At 32.2% G+C, this 22,599-nt stretch overlaps 1 protein-coding gene across 2 annotated transcripts in view; it reads left to right on the top strand.

Moving 5' to 3' along the window:
- The window catches only part of LOC126892404 (uncharacterized), a 43,522-nt gene extending 38,434 nt beyond the window's left edge, over positions 1-5,088 (top strand). For both annotated transcript variants that reach the window (XM_050661933.1, XM_050661934.1), the window contains exon 2: positions 1,708-5,088. In XM_050661933.1, the coding sequence (XP_050517890.1) occupies positions 1,708-2,202 (495 nt within the window). In that variant the 3' untranslated portion in view covers positions 2,203-5,088. The remainder of the gene's footprint in view (positions 1-1,707) is intronic.
- Positions 5,089-22,599: the final 17,511 nt, after the last annotated feature.

Below are 22,599 nucleotides of genomic sequence, written 5' to 3'. Positions count from 1 at the left end.
ATTTTCGGAGTTATAGAGCAATAATAAAAAAAGATTTCGGAGCACTAATTTGTTTATAAACAAAATAGCACACTTTCTGTGGACTTTGCACAGCTATATTACTAATATAGGAAGTCTTAAGATTTGATTTCAGCATGTCCAGCAATAAAATAGCTGGTAATTAATTTTTCTTGTTTTTTACTAATTTTCCCAGATTATTACCTTACATCTTTCATTGAGTTGATGATTCATGTTGTGGACATTCTCAATTATTATATTTCTAATTTAATACTATTCTATCTAATTCCTCAAAACAAGCAAATTTCAATTAAACCCAGCTATATTATAATACCTTTTGCTTTAGTTTTCCTTGCAAGAAATAAACAAAACACATCTAAACTAAACCTAACCTCGCTTTTGGCCAATCATTCATCTCCGTGTCAAATAATTTCGACAGTCGAAATTATAATATCAACACCCTTTTTAAAGTCGCTATTAATTTCGATAGTCGCTATTTCATGACGTCACTTCGTTAGTTCAACTAAAATCCACAAGGCTCGCACAATCGCATTTCAACCGTCGCCATATTGAAAGCGACTTGTTTAGTGTCGAAATTTGATTTAGAATCAGGCCCCAGATCGAAAAACTGCAAAATACACTACCTAATTCAATATTTTTGAAAAATGGTGCGAGGTGGGGTGCGGGGTTACGTTAAAATCTTAAATGGGAACCCCCATTTTTTATTGCAGATTTGGATTTTTGCGTAAAAATAAGCAACTTCTATTCGAAACATTTTTTCGAATTATGGATAGATGGCGCTATAATCAGAAAAAACCATTGTTGGAAATGGAAAATTAAATTAAAAAATGGAAAGCGCCCACTAAAATGGAAAATTTTACTTAACTTTTTTTGGTTTTACACATTTTTAATAATCACAACCCAATGAGTCCCCAAAGCGCTCAAGTGACTGCACATTTAGCATATTTTGCTCCCCTACCATTAGCATCCCAAATGAAATTAATCGTTATCGCTTTACTATTACTTATCTATTTTTTTATATGATCTGTAAGTTTCACAGGTTTAAAGTGCTTATTTTTGAAAGAGTTATAGTTGAAATGGTTTGAACGAGTCACTAATCACGCGTGTATTCAAACTTTTAACAGCCATATCTTAACCAATTTTTGTCATACAGTAAAACAAAAGTTATTTTGAAAAAAACGAAATTTTTCCAAAATTTTTAGAAAAATTTTTTTACTATAAAATTAAATTTTTTTAAAAATAAGCACTTCAAACCCGTCAAAATTACACATCATATAAACAATATACATATTATATTTAAAGTAAATGATAAAACGGTAACGATTAATTTTATTTAGGGTGCTAACTAGAGGAAGATTTTCACGATTTTTTTTACCAAAAAAAAAGGGGCCAACTTTTTTTTAGTGTAACTCGTGTATTTTTGATGCTAGAAACTTTTGTAAAAAAAATAAAGCTTTCTTTAAACAGTAAAAAATGTTAATAAGTTTGTCTCTCCTCCTCCTCCTTCGGAGTCGGGCTCTTTCGCCAAAATATGAAACTGAACTCTAGTAGTTTTTTAGGGAATACTCTTTCAAGCAAAATTATCGATAATTTTGATGCACTTTTGTAATTAACCCCGAAAATTTTAATTACTACCACTATTTTTATGTGTTTGTTTATTTTAAAATTATAATATTTTAATGTTTTTAGGTATGCCTGGAAAAAATTCACAAGTGTCCAATTTGTGATGAAGAAATGGCGAGTTTTCTGATTCTTCGACATTTTCATTCCAAACATAAAGATGCCATATTGGATTGTCCTGCATTGGTTTTTAGCTTGAATGATCATTTAGAAATGCCTAGTGTTTATGTATATCAAGAAGAAGATAATTTGTTTTTTCTGTATATTAGCTATATTAGATCGGAAAATATAATAAAATTAGATTTGGTTGATATCGGGTCCTCTAAACTCGCTAAAAACATATACCATCAATTTACTGTAAGTAGTGAAAACAAAGAATTTGATATTGTATTGAACCCACAACCATGCACAGATGATTTTTTTGTTGTGGATTTATCGCATATGTCAAATTTGATACAAATTAAATTTAAATTAATTGATCGCAATCTAAAAGTCTTGACAGCACCTGAAATTAGTACTGCTATGAGGAAATCTAAAGTTGAAAATGCTTCACACAAGTATTAAAATGAATACCGATCAGAATTAAATCTAAAATGCAGTTTATGCCAAGCATATTGCATTTTTTCATTGTCTTCATGTCCAGTTATGTATTACTACATTTACGAAGAAAATAAGATGGTATGTTACTATTGTTATGAGTTTTTCAAAAGTAACATTAGTAAAGCAACTATTAAGAGAATTCCTGTTTATATGTTTGAAGCAATGAAGTTTTTTAACTGGAATTGTAGTAATTGTTGCAGCGATATTGAATTTTCAGATATACAATCACATGAAATAAACTGTAAACAAAGTAGACAATTTACTTGCCCTAGAGGAAATTGTTTTGAAAAAGGAACTGCTAACCACATGATCGAACACTTGAAAGATCGGCATTATTGTATGGCATTTGGGTCTCACTTTAAATTAACAATAAATTTTTTCAGATGTTATGTATTTGTAAATGAGTATACTGTATTTTTACATGTAACTCCTACAACAGATTTTGCAAGTCTTGAACTTTACGATATTCACGTGGAACTAGTAACAAAATCTGACAATGATGAAAAAAGACCATGTGCTTTGTTTTTTAATAGCAACAATGAAATTTTAAAGGGTTGTCTCAAGTTGGCATCTTGCAGTGACTTATTTGTAAAAGTTATTATATACTAGTTACACTAAATATTTTATTATTCTAACCTTTAGAGGAGATTGTGAACATGCAGTCATTGAGGGTATTGAGGGTATTTGGCGCCGAATTCCATCCTACTACATCAATTTACTTGATATTTTCACTCTAAGTAGGTAATAGCTCAAGAAACAAAGTCTACCCTATCTCCAATGGCGTTTTTGCCTTGGGGTGGAAAATTTTTTGGTCAAAATATGCACGGAAGTGGCTAGAGAACCTAATTCTACGCAAAAACTATTCTATAATTTTGTTTGGAAAACTCAATACTTTTTGAGTTATTCGTGGTTGAAAATTCACCATTTTCATTGAAACATGTCACCTTTTCGGACGGTATTTTTTTGCGAATACCTTAAAAATGATCCTTCTCACGAAAAAAACTACACAAATTATTTTTGTAGCTTATGAAAAATCAAAGAGAATCGTTTCTTCACAAACTTTTTAGTTATAATACAAAAAGAGATATGGTAGGTGAAAAGCGATTATTTTTTTTGGTGTATGCTCAAATCGGTGTGTTCACCTTAAAATAACAATAACAGAGAAATGGTCGCTTTTAGTTATAAAAACCATACAAACGAAAAAACTGGAATATCTAGGCCACATAATGAGAGGAGAAAAGTACTCTCTGCTAAGACTCATAATCCAAGGAAAAATCTCGGGAAAGAGAAATGTGGGACGTATAGGAGGATTTCCTGGTTGCGAAATTTAAGGGAGTGGTATGGGTGCAGTTCAATACAGTTGTTCAGAGCTGCAGCCAACAAAGTTAAGATTGTTGTGATGGTAGCCAACCTCCAATAGGAGACAGTACTGCAAGAAGAGAAGGTCGCTTTTAGGGGTATATTGCTACGAATACCTTTTGTAGTGCTTAAAAAGACCAGAAAAATTGCTGACTAACGTATTTTAGGGAAAAATGAGAAGTATATTTAACCCCTCATCCACCAGAATTTAAATGGCTCGTTTTCCTTCTACAATACCTTTTATGATAGTGTTATTTCTATGTTCAAAAAGTTGGACTGGATTAAAATGAATGGGTTTTGAAAAAAATAAGATCAAATTATAGAGCGCGTTTTTAAATTTTCTTAAAAATCTTCATTATTCTCCTTTGTAACCCGAAAATGATAAGATATACGAAAAATAGATACAGTACAAAAATGTAGGGGTTTTCCAGATAACAATTCTGTTTTTCTTTCATTACTGTATCTCTTTATCATTTTCGAGTTACATGGAGAAAAAGGAAGATTTTTAAGAAAATTTAAAAATGCGCTCTATAATTTAATTTTTTTCCCAAAAATCATGCATTTTAAACCCGTTCAACTTTTTGAACATAGAAATAACACTATATTAAAAGGTATTGTAGAAGTAAAACGATGCTTTTAAATCTGGTGGATGAGGGGTTAAATATACTTCGCATTTTATCTTAAAATAAATTAGTCATCAATTTTTTTGCACCATATCTCTCTTTGTTTGAATGTAATCGATATTTAACAGTACTCGTTTTAAAGGTCTTGGCAGTAAAGTACTCCAGCACTATAAAAGATATTTGTATCATATTCCCTTAAAATCGACCATTTCTCTGTTATTTTAAGTTAAACACACCGATTTGAGCATGCACCACAAAAATCTTTTTCCACCTACCATATCTGTTTTTGTGATATAACTAGAAGATTTATGAAGAAATGAGTCTCTTTGATTTTTCATTAGCAAAAAAATCGTTTTATATAGCTTTTTTCGTTAGATGCAAAATTTTTAAAGTATTCCACCCCCAAGATAAAAGAGCACATCGGCAAAAGGTAGACTTTGAATTAGGAGATAAGTAGAGGCTATTCCCAAAATTTCATTAAAATCCATGCAATAGGATAGAATTCGGAGGTAATATCCTGTTTTTGCTATCATTGGGCATATTAATAGTAGTGTAAATTTAAAATCACGACTGAATTCCGTCTTTGCATTAGCCACCATCTTGATTCTAAAGGAAACCAAGATGGCGGTTTTTACTAAATATGTATCTCCATCATTTTCATCTTTTCGACAAAAATGGTTGGAACAGAAATTGTTTTCCAGATGCGATTTCCATTTTTACAATTTTTTTGTCCAGTCAATATTTTCCGATTTGATGAGAAAGTAGCAGGAGAAGGGATAATATTATTGAATTATCTCGTTTAATATTAACTTTACGACATAATTGTATATAAACAAAATGGAGAGAATTATATTTTATACAATTTTGATCTCTTTTATTTTTTTGCTGAAATCAATATTTGGGGTCGTACGTAAGCGGTAAAGGTGCGAGCGTAAAAGCTTGCGGGGATTGGTTTTATATGAATTGTTCTTATTTACGATGTGTCTAGGTACACGCTAACTTTACGCAAATCAAAAAGTTAGATACACGCGAGCCAAACGTCATCAATCCAGTGACTTATTTAGCGTGAGCTGTGACTGTATCTTTGGTAAAATATTTTGTGACTGTATATAAAAATTATTAGAATATCCCGCTTATAGGAATACTTTTGCTTGGCACGAAGGCTATTCCAATAAGCGGATTCGACTGTATCTGCTTTTATAAAACTCTTAGCAGACATTAATAGTGAAAAAACAACTAGATAAACTGTGCAAAATTTTGAATGAATAATTATCCTCGTTTCGCACGCTAAGTTTTTAAACATGCGATGGCTGGAACGCACGATGACATTCCAATCGAGCTAGTGGCTCGAGCAATCCTATGGTACCTTTCTCATTACACGACGACAGCGCCAGATAAAGGGACAGGCGAGCCGGGCGACCGCCCAGGGCGCTAAATTTTGAGGGGCGCTAAATTTTGAAGGACGCCGATATAAAAATATATTTTTTTTCATTCATTTTTTTTTATTTTATATATTAACTTTAAACATTTTTCCTATGACATTGTTTGAATAATTCTAATATTATTTATAAGAAAAATATTTCTATCTATAGTGAGAATTCATAACTCAAAAAAAAGATTAATAGACTAAAACCAAAACTCACTAATAAATATAATACCACCAAGAATTCTTATGGTTTTTATCGCTCATACAAAATTAATGCAGACAAATCCTTTTAAGATCCACAAAGGTTGTTCATTTTTTTGGGTCATTTGTCACGTAGGTATTACATTATGTCAACAATCTACTTTAAAAATGGACGAAGAGCAAATTTTAAATTATCAACAAAATTATGAATAGTCAGTGATACTATGTACCTACTGTATTACTATGTCGTAAAACTCTTTGGTTAAATAATTTTGTCTTTCTGTAAATTTGCATTAACATGGCGCGTGTGCTTTAAAGTCGAATAAAAAAAGTTTTGTAAAATATTGGTTGTGGAATTAATGAATTTTTCCTATTTTTCAGTTACATAAATTTTGGTAAGTAGCTATCCACGTAATAATAAAATAAATGAATAATTAAATTTATGGTAGAAAATCATAATATTAACTTATTGCACATGAGGTCATGAGGTGAATGACGAGAATTTTGAACATTTGAAGTGATTTTTTAAAATTATTATTCTCATCGGTCTTAGTAATTAAATTTACCTATTCTTTCACTGTAAAGTGATTTATTTCTTCTTTTAAAAATTTTTTCTCCCAATCTGGGTATGTATGAATTAGGAATGACAAGTTCTTTTTCATATGAATGTATAGAAACCTGAAAGAATGTATAGAAAAACGGCGCGTCGTATGACAAAAAGGGTAAATTTTTTGTCACAGATTGAACGAGGAATTCCAAAATGATGTTTTATTTGAAATATCATTAAATCGCCAGTTTGTTAGAAAAATTACAACACATCGTTTCTCGTAAACAAAACATGTGCGGACATACGTTTATAGAGCAAACTGTCATCATTTTTTCATGTAGAATTATCCCTCAAAGTTTGTCGCACTTATTTAGAAACACCCTGTATCCTTTATAATTTCCATAGTTTTCCGTGTATTCCTTCACTCAACCGTTCTCTCCAGTTCTTTCTGTTTTGCCAGTCCCTTCTTGCAGATTTCTTCTTTCCATTGTTTCGTCCACCTCACCTCTGAAAGATCTTCGGGCCTGCCTTTCTTTTTTCTTCGTATCGGGCTCCACTCTATTATTCTGTTGATCCAAAGTTTTTTGTCTGCTTTTCTTCTTGTCCGTACCAGGTTAATTTCTTCTGTTCTATGTAGTCTATTATATATCTGAGTTCATTTCCATTCTTTTCTTAATCTCTTTGTTATTTCTTCGATCTCTTTTCGTTGCTCTTAGCTTTAGCTGGTACTCACAGCTTTTCCTTAGAAATTCCATCTCTGTTGCTCTTATTTTGTTTTTGGTATACTTATTTATTATACAATTTTCACACCCATAAGTCAGGATACTTCTTGTCATGGTGTGATATATTCTTCCTCTTGTTTTTATACTGATGTTCTTGTCCAACAATACCGGGTTAATTTTCAAAATTTTCATATGCAGTCTCTTGTTTGTATATATTGTTGTCATATGTTGCATCAGCTATAAACAATAACTGACTATTGTATTATTTTTGATTAAATATTATTGTGTATCATTTTGTCAATCAAAGATAGAATAAAAATTTAATTTTTTAATATAACGCGGGCACATAAATTTGATACACCCTGTATATTGATTTGTAACTATTTATTAGAAGTTAGCTTTTAAGCAGTGGGTTTATCCTTAATGGGTTTTTCCCTGAAGAATTAAAGACATTAGTAAATAAAGTGATGTGAATAGACAATTTATTTCGGGATTATAATTTAAAACGGTTGCTTTGTTACTAGCGAGGCCAAAAGCCACAGGTAATTATTATGTTTAGAAAAATAATGTAGAGAAAGTTGGAATTTTAAGTCCTTTGTTTAAGCCCCAAGTCAATTTGTAGAATTCCCGAAAAGTAATTATCATGAGTAAAAGTATTTGTTTGGAAAGTGCATGGGTTTTTTCGAATGAAAAAAGTGGAATAGGAATGAGAGAAGGTTGAATGTCAGATAGTTTGAAAAAAGGAGATTATTATGTGACCGGCATCGCAGAAGAGCAGTCAAAGTTTTCGTGAATAGTTCAGAAGCAAGTACCAGTGGTTGTTAGATAGTGAATAGTGTAGCTGAAAAGTGGAACGAGAGACAGATCAAATTGAGAAGAAATACCTCTTTGTTTCTGTAAAGTCCAAGGGAGAGAATATTATTGTGAGAAAGAGAGGAGAGAATTTTGGAGTTTTTTTTTAACGAGTACTGGTCAAAAGAGGCCTGGCTTGTGTTTTGGAGAATTAGTTGCTGGTATGCTGTTGGATTGATGCTGAGAACGGAGAGGGCTTTGATGGGTAGCCTAACATAATCAACAAGGAAGAGCTGTTTGGGTCAAGAGGAGACATCATTGTGTGTGAATCAAAAGGTCAGTCAATAACTTATGTGATAGATTTTCTGTATGTTCAGAAGTTAATTTTTTTGAGTAAAAGCATATGAACTAAGATTCCAATATTTCAAAAATTTAATAGGAAGTATAAGTAGTTTTGCGAATACCTAAATTTGTTTGTTTAGTTTGTTTTATCAATGTTATCAAGAACAAACCGATAAATATTTGTTGAATTAAAATTAATTAATGTGGTAAAAGTTTCATTGAAACAGTTATGCCCACAGGATTTAATTGATAAATTTTCAGAGTATTACATTTTGATAATAAAAGATATTTGTATGTGCTTATTTGTGGTATTTCTATTTCTTTCCTTTTCCTATTTTATCCCGATAAGGATCAACTAAGAGATACTGAAGCCACAAGAAAGGATAAGTATAACCTAAGATAATTTAGTTATTTTTTTTTTTGTATGACAAAAAGGCACCCTGAGATTTTTCTTAATTTTTATGTATGATTTGCGACAATTGAATATTTAATTAAATAAATACTAATTATTGTAAAAGTAAGAGAAAGCAGATCATAACAATATATTGTTACATAGTTCTTTATAATGAAATTTTAATTTTTTGCCTTTTTTACTATTTTTTTATATTTGCAGTATATAGTATTTCGTATGAAAGGGTGCCAAATCTTGTTTTGCCCGGGGCGCTCAAAACCCTAGAACCGGCCCTGCATGACGACTTCACCGAACGTTCCAACCGCCCGCCGTGTAATGAGAAAGCCACCATAGCCACTAGCTCGATTGGAACATCATCGTGCGTTCCAACCACCGTACGTTCAAATTCTTAAGGTTCACACGCACCAAATCGGCATAAAGCGATCGGCTCGGCTTAGAGCAATTGGTAGATTTTGCTATGCATGTAAATAAATGACCCACCGCGCACCGCTCAAGAACGTTCGACTATCGAGGCGCTGAGTCACTTGATTCTTCTTCAATTTTCAAAAGGGAAAGACTGACGGGTTCCAATAGTTCCTTAAATAAAAGCACCGAGTCATGCCTCTCCACCCATCTTGTTTCACATAAAGAAATAAGTTTCTTTTTCTTTTGTTCAGGACAACATTCAGTAATGGTTAATTTTAATACTTCAGTTCTTTTGACTGACTTATGGAAGAATGCGCAGACTTCTTTAATAACGCCCATGCAATTTTTTATAGAAGGTATGTTACTTGCATCTGATAAACATAAGTTTAGGGTATGTGAAGAACAGTGTGTGTACAACGCTAGAGGCAGTTTCTGTTTGATGCACGCTTGCACCCCTCTGAAGGGCCCTCTCATCGTGGAAGCACCATCGTACCCTTGGCCTCTCAATTTGTTCAGGTCAAGCCCTAAGCTTGACAAGGTATCCAAAACTGTGTTAGCTAATGCTGCCCCAGTAACGTCATACACTGGAACAAAAGTCAGGAAATCTTCTCTGATTTTATATGATGAGTCGTCGACATACCGTACACAAAGAGAAAACTGTTCAACTTGACTAATGTCAGTTGTTTCGTCTGCCAAAACAGAGTAAAAAATAGATTTTCTGACATTTGTGACAATCTGACTTTGAATCAGTTCATTTTGAATAAAAGAACTTGTGTACATACTCTTACCACCACTGCTCAATAATTGAAGTTTTAGATCATTGTCTCCACTGTTAGCCCTGTATCTGAGCAAAGATCGGAAATTTCCATCATTTTTTTCTGGCTCTTCTAAGCCTATTCGTCCACTGTCACGGTGGCCTCTTAGTGCTATTTGTTGCCTCCCGCAAAATCTTATACTTTCTATTATAGGAATAAGCTTTTTCCTGTTTTCTTTAATATCTATTATTCTTTGAGCATTTAGTTGATTGATAACACTCTCCGATTTTTTAGTTACAACAGATTTTGTATTTTGAGCTACCAAAATTGATCGTTTGTGATATGTACATTTTTCGTGTTTACCAAATACTTCTTTTGCCTTTTTCAAATTAGTGAAAGCCTTATTTACCAATGCCCCTGACATTTGGTGGTCTCCTTTTCCTACAGTTTCGGAGTGAGAAAATATTACGCAGTATTTACAAAATGACCCAGATTTTTCCTCGGAATATGCTAACCACTTAAATTCTTCTAGCCATTTCATTTGAAAAGATCTAGCATGGTTTGAACTAGAAATAGTAGGAAATTTATATCCAATCGGAGGTTTCCAAACATTTTCTAACAGTGAATTTTTTTCTTCATTTGTTAAGCTTTGAGTAGAGTTGATTTGACAATATTGTCCAATATCATATTTGTTTGCTCTTACTTGTAATAAGCCTAACTAGTTACGGTCCTCTGCTACTGGAAAGGGATCGGTGCTCGTAGTAGCAACAACAGAAGACGCAGCATCATTGCTAACGGCACAGTTAACTTCACTAGGTTCACTTACGTTTAGCCTTTTCGTAAAAAAGGTTTCAATTGAAGCTTGTCTCTTCATAACGAAATGAGCTGAACTATATAACAACGGATAACAACAAACGAATAACAAATAAAGCAAACTCAACACCACTTAATTGCAGTTTGTAACTGACGCTTCTCTGAAAACAATCAACACAGCATGCGCCGAGAACGTTCCGCACAGCGTTGCCATATCGCTAAAATTAAAGCGGTAGTAAGTAAAATGTACTGGCTCCGTTAAGAACGACTCTGAGCAAAGTTGCCGTTTAGGGAGATCCCAAAAAAGGAAGGGGAGAATAATGCACGGACGTAAGTGAGGGGTTACCATAATTAGCACCTACTTCCGAGTCCGAGCTTTTTCCCCTTTTTCTTGTTTAATGTCTTAACAATTTTTCTATTACATATTTTTCAAAAATTTTGGAATTCATTTGACAATGATAATCTCCACTATAAAATAGTAGTGTAGGCTCTATAAACCAGTTATGCTCCTTGGATAAATCCTTCCGAACAGCCAGCATGCACAACAAACAGTATATATCAATCTCCATAAAATCAATCAATCTCCATCCACTTCAATATTTTGTGTTAACTTGTATTTTTTAACTTCATCAACCATTTTTCATTTATTTATTTTTATTTCGGGAGGGGCCCGGGCCCCCTCGGCCCCCCCCTTATATTCGCCCTTGGTAGAAATACCAACTGTACCTGCAAACAGGTCTGGCAACTCTCTGAAAGTACATTTTGCGGAGTACTTTGTGAGCCCTATTGGTAGAGTGCCATGGCGCAAGACTCGTGTATATTTCAAACTGTTTGCTTTGTTCGTCATGTAGTGTAGGTGTTCTAAGATAATAAAATAAAATACTTACCTAGTTTTTGTTTTTCTTCCTCCGACACATTTTCGAACAATGTGACCACAATATCCTCCCAGGATTTGTTTCTTGCATCTTTATTTTTATAGAGTACATCCCACAATGCTGAATTACAGAGAAGGATCACCTTAACATGGACCGCTCTATCAGACATCTTCAAGAGCAACTTGCCAAATTATTTGAAAAGGAAGACGTTCGACCAATGTGTGCTTCCAGTCATGACTTACGGCGCCGAAACATTATCGTTAACCCAGGCCACAGCAACGAAACTTAAGAGTGGCCCAAATAAGAATGGAACGGTCACTACTTGGACTGACTCTCAGAGACAGGGTCAGAAACGAAGAAATCAGAAGGACAGGCGTCACAGATGTCATACAGTGAGTAGCATGGCTGAAGTGGAATTGGGCGGGCCATGTAGCTAGAATGAAGGACGGGAGGTGGACCCAAAAATTGCAGTGTGGAGACCAAGAGAAAACAGAAGTAGAGGTAGACCACCTACACGATGGACAGACGACGTCAAAAGGATTGCTGGGAATTGGTTGCAGAAAGCATAAGATCGACAAAACTGGAAGAAATAAGTTGAGGCCTATGTTCAACAAGTTGGATGCAGAAGGCTGGATGATGATGACATCCCACAAATGCCTTCTTAGACGTACTTCATCTATCACTCGACTTGTGTCTATATCCATATCACTATTGGACTTGTCTGTACACACAGACGGCGTCCACTCGGTTTGACACTAGAACGCTCACTAAAGGTAGAGGCGCGTGCAGGGTTACCAGGTCTACTGATTTTTCAGTAGACCTACTGATTTGAACTTTAATCTACTGACCTACTGAAAACTGTATAAAACCTACTGATTTGAACTCCAATTTACCGATCTACTGAAACTTCAACTGAAAAATCTAAAAAAATTCAAAATTCAACGTCCAACAACGTGTTAATCTTCTTTCGTTTCACTTTAACCTAAATTTCTATAAATAGTCGGTAGTCGGTACCTATTATGGGATGTTTAGAATTTTCATGGTACTTAATAAGGATGTCAAGTGGCTACAAAGAAAACATAGGGACTCTTGGGTTGAGAGATAATTGCTTTGTTTTCAATAGACATATTATGACATATGTGCCATGTGTTTCCACTGATACAACCAAACTATCGGGTATTGTGACGCCTTGGATAAGATTTATGACTATTTCATGAATAGAGGTACAGTTTTTAGGGTCAGTGAATAGTTTACAGGCTGGCCGATTTTTTAAAATTTTTACCTCGTTTAAAATGCACCTTTTGCGTCAAAGTGGCGTTGCCAGTGGTGTACCTAGTATAGGTTGATTAAAATTAAAAAATCAAAATAATAAAAATATATTTTACAAAATTTAACAAACTGGAAAATATAGAAAGAAGATTTTTAGAAATAAAATTTATTATGGTCTTAATATGATTTATTTTATTATTTTATTTTTCAATACATCTCTGAAGAGTTCTAAAACAACTGTTTTTATATAAAAGTAAACTAAAAATCTAAAAATTAAAGGAATAATGCAGAAAACATCAAAAATCGTCGATATACTTAATTAACCTATAAAATGACAGAAGTGCCAAAATTTCATAAATGTCGTAAGTGTGAAAATTTATTAACAGTGGAGTAAACTGGCCTGCGGTTGGACCAATTAGAAACAAGCATTACGGGGTAAATTTGAATCACTCCTCTTGCTTAAAAAATAAACAATAGCTTATTTGAAAGGTTATTCGCAATTATCTATTCAGTAATATAAACATCTTCTTCCTTCTTGGATGTAGGCTTTAAAGCCTGTTTCTTCTTCAATATTAGCCTCCTAAATTATTTAAGTTATCGCACCATCTTTTTCTTGGTCTGCCAATACTTCTTCGTCCATTTGGTGACTTATCTCATGCTATTTGATAAATAAACATTACTTTTCGCTTAAATTAAATGTTCAAACTTCTAAGAGGTAGGTGGGTGGAAGCTTTAACATTGAATTTAAGCGAAAAACAATATTTATTTAGCAAATAAATAGTTTTTGATGTTTTCTGGCAACAGTAATGTATTTTGAATTAAGTAAATTACATACCTACATTCTCCTTTTTATGTCAATTAATTTAATTCAATAATTTTTTTGTACCCTTTATACAAAATTATTTTAATGTTTGAAGCAATAAATGTTTATTACACTGAATAGAGAATTGAACAACCTTTTAAATAAGCGAGCACACGATCCTATTCTTATTTAAAAAAATCATCGCTATATACGCCAAAAAAGCATAATCTAAAAATTAAAAATGACCCATTTCGGGATTTTTCTTCAAAGTCACCCATTCACAAAAAAATTATTTTATTTCAACTTTCAAGGCCGCGTCCCACCATCAAATAATTTGATCAAACTGGTTTGAGCAAACTGAAAGTGACAGTTAGTGACGTCACATCCTGAGTGTTCATTGTGAATAATAATGAAAAATTTTAATTTTAAATAAAGTACAGACAAGTTAGACAACTCAATACAAAAAACTTGATCAAACTAGACTGATAGTGAGAGCACAGATTTTTAGAATTTAAAAAAAACTGCAATTGTGACGTCACTTTGACGTACTTCCGGAGTCCGGAGTTTGCTCAAACTGTTTGATCAAATTATTTGATGGTGAGACGCGGCCTTTACGCGCTCACTATATATTAGATAAAAGACCAAATAAATAAATAAATAGTACCTATCTATGTAAATTTCTATGAAGGCTTTAAAATTATGAGATTACTTTGTTACTTGGCCGCGTCCGTAATATAGAGGTGACCATAGATACCAGTACATAAATATAAGGGAATCTACATAATATAATTAGTTTGGAGAGTTTTAAACAGGCCGTTATTTAAAAACTGGCCGTTAGTAGAAATGGCCGATTTTAACAGGTGGCCGTTAACACAGGTTTTATAGATTTTTTTATTATAAATGGCTTAAAAAAATCTACTGATGGCTACTGATTTTTTGAAAGCAAAACTACTGACGACATCAAAACTGACCTGGCAACCCTGGGCGCGTGTACGATGGTCAACGCTGACTTCTAAGCGGCGTCGACAAGCGACGCGTACGGCCGCTGGACTGTCAGCGCTGATAGCTACGCGTTATTCAAAAACGCTTCCTTGAATTTCATATACAGTGATGAGCGTGCTAATAACCGGCAAACGATGGAAAACGTATTAAGTTGTAAAGGCTGTATGACACTATACATTTTCTTGTATCATTTCTAATATCGTTTCTGATATGTCAAAAAAATGCATAGTGTCATACACAGATACAAGAAACGATACAAGAATTTGTGTCAGGCACAGATTATTGTACAAGAACTGCGCCAATTTCTGCGCAAAGAGCAAAAAGGTAAAACCTGCTGGTAAAACATCTAAAATGTCATAATTAGGTACTTACTGATAATGGCGGCTGAAATGAAAATGGGATAATGTATTGATGAATTTATTTGTGTTTTTGTAGGTATTATTTATAAATCTTTTATTGATACTTAATATACCGTTTGGTATGGACTACTGTTCTACTAATAACCATATATTTAGCTCCTAGTAAAGTTCAAACTATAAATTTAGGTTTCATGGTGCATAATTTTTTACAAAATACAATAGCTCCTAATTTGGATCAAACTGAAGATAATTCTAATGCAAATATTTTAGCACAAATATCAAAACAAAATAAAAACACAAATAATCAACCTCAAACAGTCAACGTAAAATTCTAACATTAAAATGTTAATTAAAAGTTTATAAATTTTATAAAATCCTTAAAATCAGCTGTAGATGTAGATGCAGTACTACCATAACGTGACACGGTTTGACAAACAAAATATCGACCAATCACGTGCCGAATTTCATACAATTTTCGATACAAGAACTTGCATAGTGTCATACAGGGCACAAATGTACGTACAAGAAATGATACAAGAAAATGTATACAAGAAACGATATCAGAAACCATATTAGAAATGATACAAGAAAATGCAGTGTCATACAGCCTTTACTCATATTAATACAAGAGAAAATAAGAAAATTGTTGACATAGCTTTAATTTGGGCAGATTATCGGAGAATAGGCCATTTTTGGGAAAATTGATTTACCAGCAATTTTATTACTGGAATGGAATCTTATGATTGTATATACAGTGCTAGTCAAAAGTCCGTAACCCCCTCGTATCTTTTGAACGGTTGTATCAATAATAGTGAAATTTGGAGGGAGGAAATAAACGGACGTAAGCTTCTTAACTAGTCATGACAGCTGACGTAATAGTGACAGATGAGTTTACGGCGCCACTGTGACAGATAATTTTAAATAGGACCTTATGGCAAGTGATACCTCGTTTGAAAGGTATTGAAAATACCTATTCAGTCATACTAATTTTGTTTGAGTTTAAGCTAATTTTGATGAATAAATGAAATAAATATAAAATTGTAGTTTTGCATTTAATTAATAAATATTCAAAATTCCGCCTATGTATGATAACTTGTCAAAAAGGTTGACGTAGACGTAAAAACTACTAGAGAATTGAAAAACGGTAACTTTTTCGACAAAAAACCATAGGCGGACCTTTGAATTTTTATTAATTAAATGCGAAACTACAATATTATATTTATTTAATTTATTCACCAAAATCAAAATCAACTTAAACCCAAAAAAATTAGCATGCCTGAATAGGTATTTTCCTTTCAAACGAGATATCACTTGCTATAAGGTCCCATTTAAAATTATCGGTCACAGTGGCTCTGTAACGTCATCTGTCACTATTACGTCACCTGTTATGACTAATTAGGAAGCTTACGTCTGTGTATTTCTTCCCTCCAAATTTCACTATTATAGGTATAACCGTTCAAAAAATAAGAGGGGGGTACGGACTTTTGACTAGCACTGTATTAATAATATATGTATGCAAAGTCCGCAGATAGTATGCTATTTTTTGTTAAACAAAATAGCGCCCCCAACTCATAGGTCTTAAATTTAAAATATACTTAATACCCCAGGCTGTGGGTGAAACATAGGTCGATTTCTGGATATAATTCAGGAATTTTTGAAACCTATCAGGTGTTGTAAAGGACGAAGCCAGGAATAACTTCTACTAAAATGTAACCAAAAATATTGTGCGCTTTTTTTTAATTGCGATTTTCATTTGTTAAATTTGCAATTTTTATTGATTTTTAATTTTGTAGCTTAGGATATTGATTTTAGAGAAAAACTTTTTAATAGAAAGTTGTAGTAAATTAAAAAACCTACAATTTGAGCTATGGTAAGTTTAATTTTGTTAATTGGTTATTGCAAAACAGCCTGCGAAAAGTCCAAAATGGCCGTTTTTTACAATTGCATTATTTATTGTACAAATAATTTTTTTATAATTTTTTAAAGCTTTAAAATGAAGATCTTTCAATTCCAAACATAAAAAAAATTGTAAAGCCAGATTAACGAATTTGTTGCTTAGATATTATAAATTGTTTATCACAAGAGGTCAAATGTCGAAGGCTATAACTTTTTGAAAAAAAAATCGTAAAAAGTTAGTGAAACATCCAATCTCCTTCGAAAGATTTATATTTTCATATTCTGATGTAAATAAATGCGTAAAACATTTTTAAACCTCTAATTTTTGGGTTTGAAAATAAGGGGGCAAATTTCGTTATAAACATTTAGAGCTGAAGCGGCCCTGTACATCCTATGAGTTTTTAACTTACAGATTATTGTTGCTAAAGATGAAACAAAGATTTATAAAAAAATAAAAAATTTCTACGACCAACTGAAGCCGAGATAATTTTTGGGTTTGCAAATAAGGGGGCAAATTTCGTTATAAACATTTAGAGCTGTAGCGGCCCTGTACATCCTAGGAGTTTCTAACTTACAGATTATTGTTGCTGAAGACAAAACGAAGATTTATAAAAAAATAAAAATTTTCTACAACCAACTGAAGCCGAGATAATTGTTTTTTTTTTCTTAAGTCGTAGTGCCTTTATTTATAACAATTAAGAAATTATTTTACAGTCATTGACTAAAGAAAGACTTATATTATCTTAAATAAAAATTATTATAAAATATAATTACATTTAATTATTAAAAATTATTTTTAAAATCGGTGCTTTTGCGAGCGGCCGAATTTTGCAAATCGCCCGGCTCACTTCAAATCCGCGCGGTCGGAAAATTTTCACGTAACTTGTATTAAATTTTGACAGAAAACAATTTAATAATATTACCGTTATAATATACAATCTATTTACCACTGTATTTGTTTTTCTTTATAAACTTTTATATGTGAAATTTCATTTTTGAAGAAATAATATTACAAAAATGATACATATATATGAGATATATAACTACATTTTTAATTTTTTCATTGTTATATAAATATAGTAATAATAATGTTACTTCTTACTATAATATACATAAAACTTTTTCTTCTTGTAGTGACCATTCTTTTTGGATTTCACATATAAAAGTTTATAAAGAAAAACAAATACAGTGGTAAATAGACTGTTTATTATAATGGCAATATTATTAAATTGTTTTCTGTCATTTAATACAAGTTACGTAAAAATTTTCCGAGGCGCGGATTTGAAGCGAGCCGGGCGATTTGCAAAATTCGGCCGCTTGCAAAAGCACCGATTTAAAAAATAATTTTTAATAATTAAATATAATTATATTTTATAATAATTTTTATTTTAAGATAATATAAGTCTTTCTTTAGTCAATGACTGTAAAATAATTTCTTAATTGTTATAAATAAAGGCACTATGGTTTAAGAAAAAAAAACAATTATCTCGGCTTCAGTTGGTTGTAGAAAATTTTAATTTTTTTATAAATCATCGTTTCGTCTTTAGCAACAATAATCTGTAAGTTAGAAACTCATAGGATATACAGGCCCGCTTCAGCTCTAAATGTTTATAACGAAATTTGCCCCCTTATTTGCAAACCCAAAAATTATCTCGGCTTCAGTTGGTCGTAGAAATTTTTTATTTTTTTATAAACCTTCGTTTCATCTTCAGCAACAATAATATGTAAGTTAAAAACTCATAGGATGTACAGGGCCGCTTCAGCTCTAAATGATTATAACGAAATTTGCCCCCTTATTTTCAAATCCAAAAATTAGAGGTTTAAAAATGTTTTACGCATTTATTTACATCAGAGTATGAAAATATAACTCTTTCGAAGGAGATTGGATGTTTCACCAACTTTCTACGATTTTCTTTCAAAAAGTTATAGCCTTCGACATTTTACCTCTTGGGATAAACAATTTATAATATCTAAGCAACAAATTCGTTAATCGGGCTTTACAATTTTTTTTATGTTTGGAATTGAAAGATCTTTATTTTAAAGCTTTAAAAAAATTAAAAAAATTATTTGTACAATAAATAATGCAATTGTAAAAAACGGCCATTTTGGACCTTTCGCAGGCTGTTTTGCAATAACCAATTAACGAAATTAAACTTACCATAGCTCAAATTGTAGGTTTTTTAATTTACTACAACTTTCTATTTAAAAGTTTTTCTCTAAAATCAATATCCTAAGCTACAAAATTAAAAATCAATAAAAATTGCAAATTTAACAAATGAAAATCGCAATTAAAAAAAAAGCGCACAATATTTTTGGTTACATTTTAGTAGAAGTTATTCCTGGCATCGTCCTTTACAACATCTGATAGGTTTCAAAAATTCCTGAATTATATCACGTTTTTTCACCCACAGCCTGGGGTATAACTATATAGTTTAGTCCGCGAGTCTTTACCCGTGCGTCATTAATACCTGGCGAGATAAAACACATACTTTTTATCTAGCATCATTCTCTTCCACGCATGAAACTCATGACAAACCAGCTGCCGTTTGTTATTAAGTAAAAACACATGTTATTTTTATGAACCATCTAGACTCAGTGCATTAAAAGAGATAGGTACAAAAAAAGACGATTCGGTATGTTTTCATATTTTAAGCACCATTTGTTTGACGTTTCTGCTTTGTTTACTTTTGTGGCTGTCAGTCAGTTGAATTTTTTGCGATTTTTGTCGAATTTTTGCGTTTTGAAGTTTCTTTGTATTACACAAACAGTAGTTTTCACAACTAATTTTATAATGGGCTTTGACATTTGAGTCGTATAATTCCCATATCCGCTAACTCCACACGCAACGTATTTTCAGTAAAAGCAAAAAACTGTATCTATTATTTCTGAGTACCTGTCTAAATGAATTGTAATTATTCTATTAGGGAATATAATTCTAATTTGTTGATAACCTTGATTTACGTAATTTGGTTAATAAAACAAAAGATAAAAATTGATTTAAATATCAAAAAGTGGATGTAGCAGGTTTTGAAACAAACCAGTGGAGTTAGCGGATTTTGGATATAACTATAGGTGGATCTAGCGACTTTTGTTACGAATTATTCTTTTGGTCATATACAGGATGTCCAAATGGAAAAGTCGATTACTGAGGCTAATATTTTCATTTTAATAACAAAATTAAGACATACAAAAATATATTTAAAAAGAAGAAATTTAAACAAATTGATCATTTTCAACTACATTTTCACAAACAATATCCTCATTTTAATTATCCTCGTTAGTTATTGCTGTCCCGTTAAGATGAGCATGTTCAGCGTTGTAGTAATAGATTAAGTCGGATAATTCGCGCCAATTCTCTCCGTAATGCTTCTGCAGTAATTTGCAGACGTCATTAACGTTATAGTTCCTACTGGTAAGTTAACAGGCGATAAAATTAACACAGATTTACCCTTTTTGGTAACCAGTTTTTTATCATTAAATTCACTTCTGTAATTTTCCTCTTCTTGTACGACAACGTTGGTTTTCCCTTTATATAAAAAAATCTTTTCGAAACTTACAAGTGTATAATAAGTAAATAAATAATTCTAAATCATAGAAAAGTAATGTTACTAATGTTATTGTTATGAATTGTCAACAAAACGGACATGCTGTATCACCTTCCTAATAGTACCTAAAGCCATAATAGGAAACCAAACTTTAACTCACCTTTTTTCCTTCAATTTGTTCTTTTTCCATAAATCCGGCTGACTTTTTCTTTTTAGTCCTTTATTAGGACATGCTTTTTCAACTTTTTTCGTTATTTCTTCCATTATTTTAACTGTTAAAAGCAAATTACGGACAACAATATTTACACAGTTGAGCACTGTAACACCATATTGAAATTCTCAGAATAGAGTGTTGTGGTTGGTCGAAATGGATTTAACGCGATTTGGAAGTAAGTATGAAAAAAGCTGGTGGGTTTTGGAATGAATTCGCAAAGTTACTTTCAAATTTAGTCGGGATCTGACGGTTTTAGGCACAAAACAAACATAATGACATCTGACAAATTGCACAGACTATCTAAAAACATAGATAGTTCAAAATATGTAAAAAGTGGAGTTAGCGGATATTGGAATTATACGACTCATTTTAAGGTAAATAATTATATTTTAGCAATTAATATTTAAAACATACAAAGCTAACGCCATTCACACAGTAAAGAAATGCACAGCTAAAATAACAAAAATAAAATGTGTTATTGAATTTTTTTATAAATTGTTTATTTATTTATTAATCAATAATAATAAAATAATTTATTTAGCTACTTCAAATGTAGCTGTAATTCTGCACAAAAATTTTGAAGCAAAACTTACATTTGACACTCTATATATTTAATAACGTCAAATTTTATCATAATACCCTTAATCGGAACAGTAGCCACTTTCTGTCAGTTGTTGTTGCGTGAAATAGATTTCCAACTTATTTAGTATGCTTTAAATGATGACGCACGGGTAAAGACTCGCGGACTTAACAGAATTAATAATTAGTAATAATTAAAAATGACATTTTTTTACCCGTGTTGAGCTGCCCCCCCCCCCCACTTGCAAAAATTAAAAAACAAATAGCCCTGATTTATGAGCTATTTATGAGCTCTCATATTCCGCAAACTAAAAATTTTGAGCTCGTTTCACTGAGCAGGAATTTAATACCCTAGTGGGGGGGGGCTGAGTCAGCCCCCCCCCCCCCACTACTTAAAAATAGGAATATTGAATCGGTTTTTGCGGCAGAATTACGAGCTATTTATGAGCTCTTGAAATTATATGGTTTCGATTTTTGAGCTCATCCCCTTCACCCCCAAACAACCCTTTAATTGATTTAACTTAAGAGGAAGATGCTGAGAAAACTTAAAATATATCGTATTGCGGATATAATTCCTATAGCTTATATACTCTAAGAATAAACTATTAAATCAAGGGCATTTCGATTATTGAGCTACAACTCCTTTGCAAGAAAACCACTCTATCTTCCCGGCTTAAGAGAAAGTTGTACTTAAAATGCGTTAAACTAATTATTTGGCGACTACATATCATTTAATAATTTATAAGCTTCCAAATTACGCGCATTTAGATCAGTAAATTGCAATTTATTTTGTATAGTGCAGTCACTGAAGGTAAAAATCAACGATTACCTTCAAGTTCGGTGAACCTTCATCGATTTTCACGAAAATTGGTCAGTGGTTAGAGGATACGTCAAGAAACAAAGGTGACATGGTACCACCTTGCGCCTTTACCCTGAGGGTGGATACCGCCCCTTCTCGGGGGTGAAAATTATTTTATAAAAAATAACTGCACAAATCAATAAAAGAACAAATTAAAAGCAAAATTTATTATATAAAGTTAATAAAATAAGTCAATACTTTTTAAGTTATTAAAGATCAAAGATTTTAATTATTTGTGAAAAAAATGCATGTTTTGAAGAGGTTTTTTGTAAATCACTGAAAAACTGTAAGTTTTTACAAAAAAGTTAATAGTAGTTTAATTCGTATAGCTTATATTCTAAGAATAAACTCTTAAATCACGCACATTTCGATTATATAGCTACAACCCCTTCGCAAGAAAACGACCCCATTTTCCCGGCTTAAGAGAGAGTTGTTCTTAAAATAATTTAAATTGATTATTTGGCGACTACATATCGTTTAATAATTTATTAGCTTGCAAAATATACGCATCTCAAATATTGAATTGCCATTTTCTTTCTGTAGTGCAGTCACTGAAGGTAAAAA

Source organism: Diabrotica virgifera, chromosome 9, assembly GCF_917563875.1.
Source record: "Diabrotica virgifera virgifera chromosome 9, PGI_DIABVI_V3a".
Lineage (NCBI taxonomy): Eukaryota > Metazoa > Arthropoda > Insecta > Coleoptera > Chrysomelidae > Diabrotica > Diabrotica virgifera.
The sequence above is the reverse complement of the archived record's forward strand: the minus strand, read 5'-3'. Positions and strand labels throughout refer to the sequence as shown.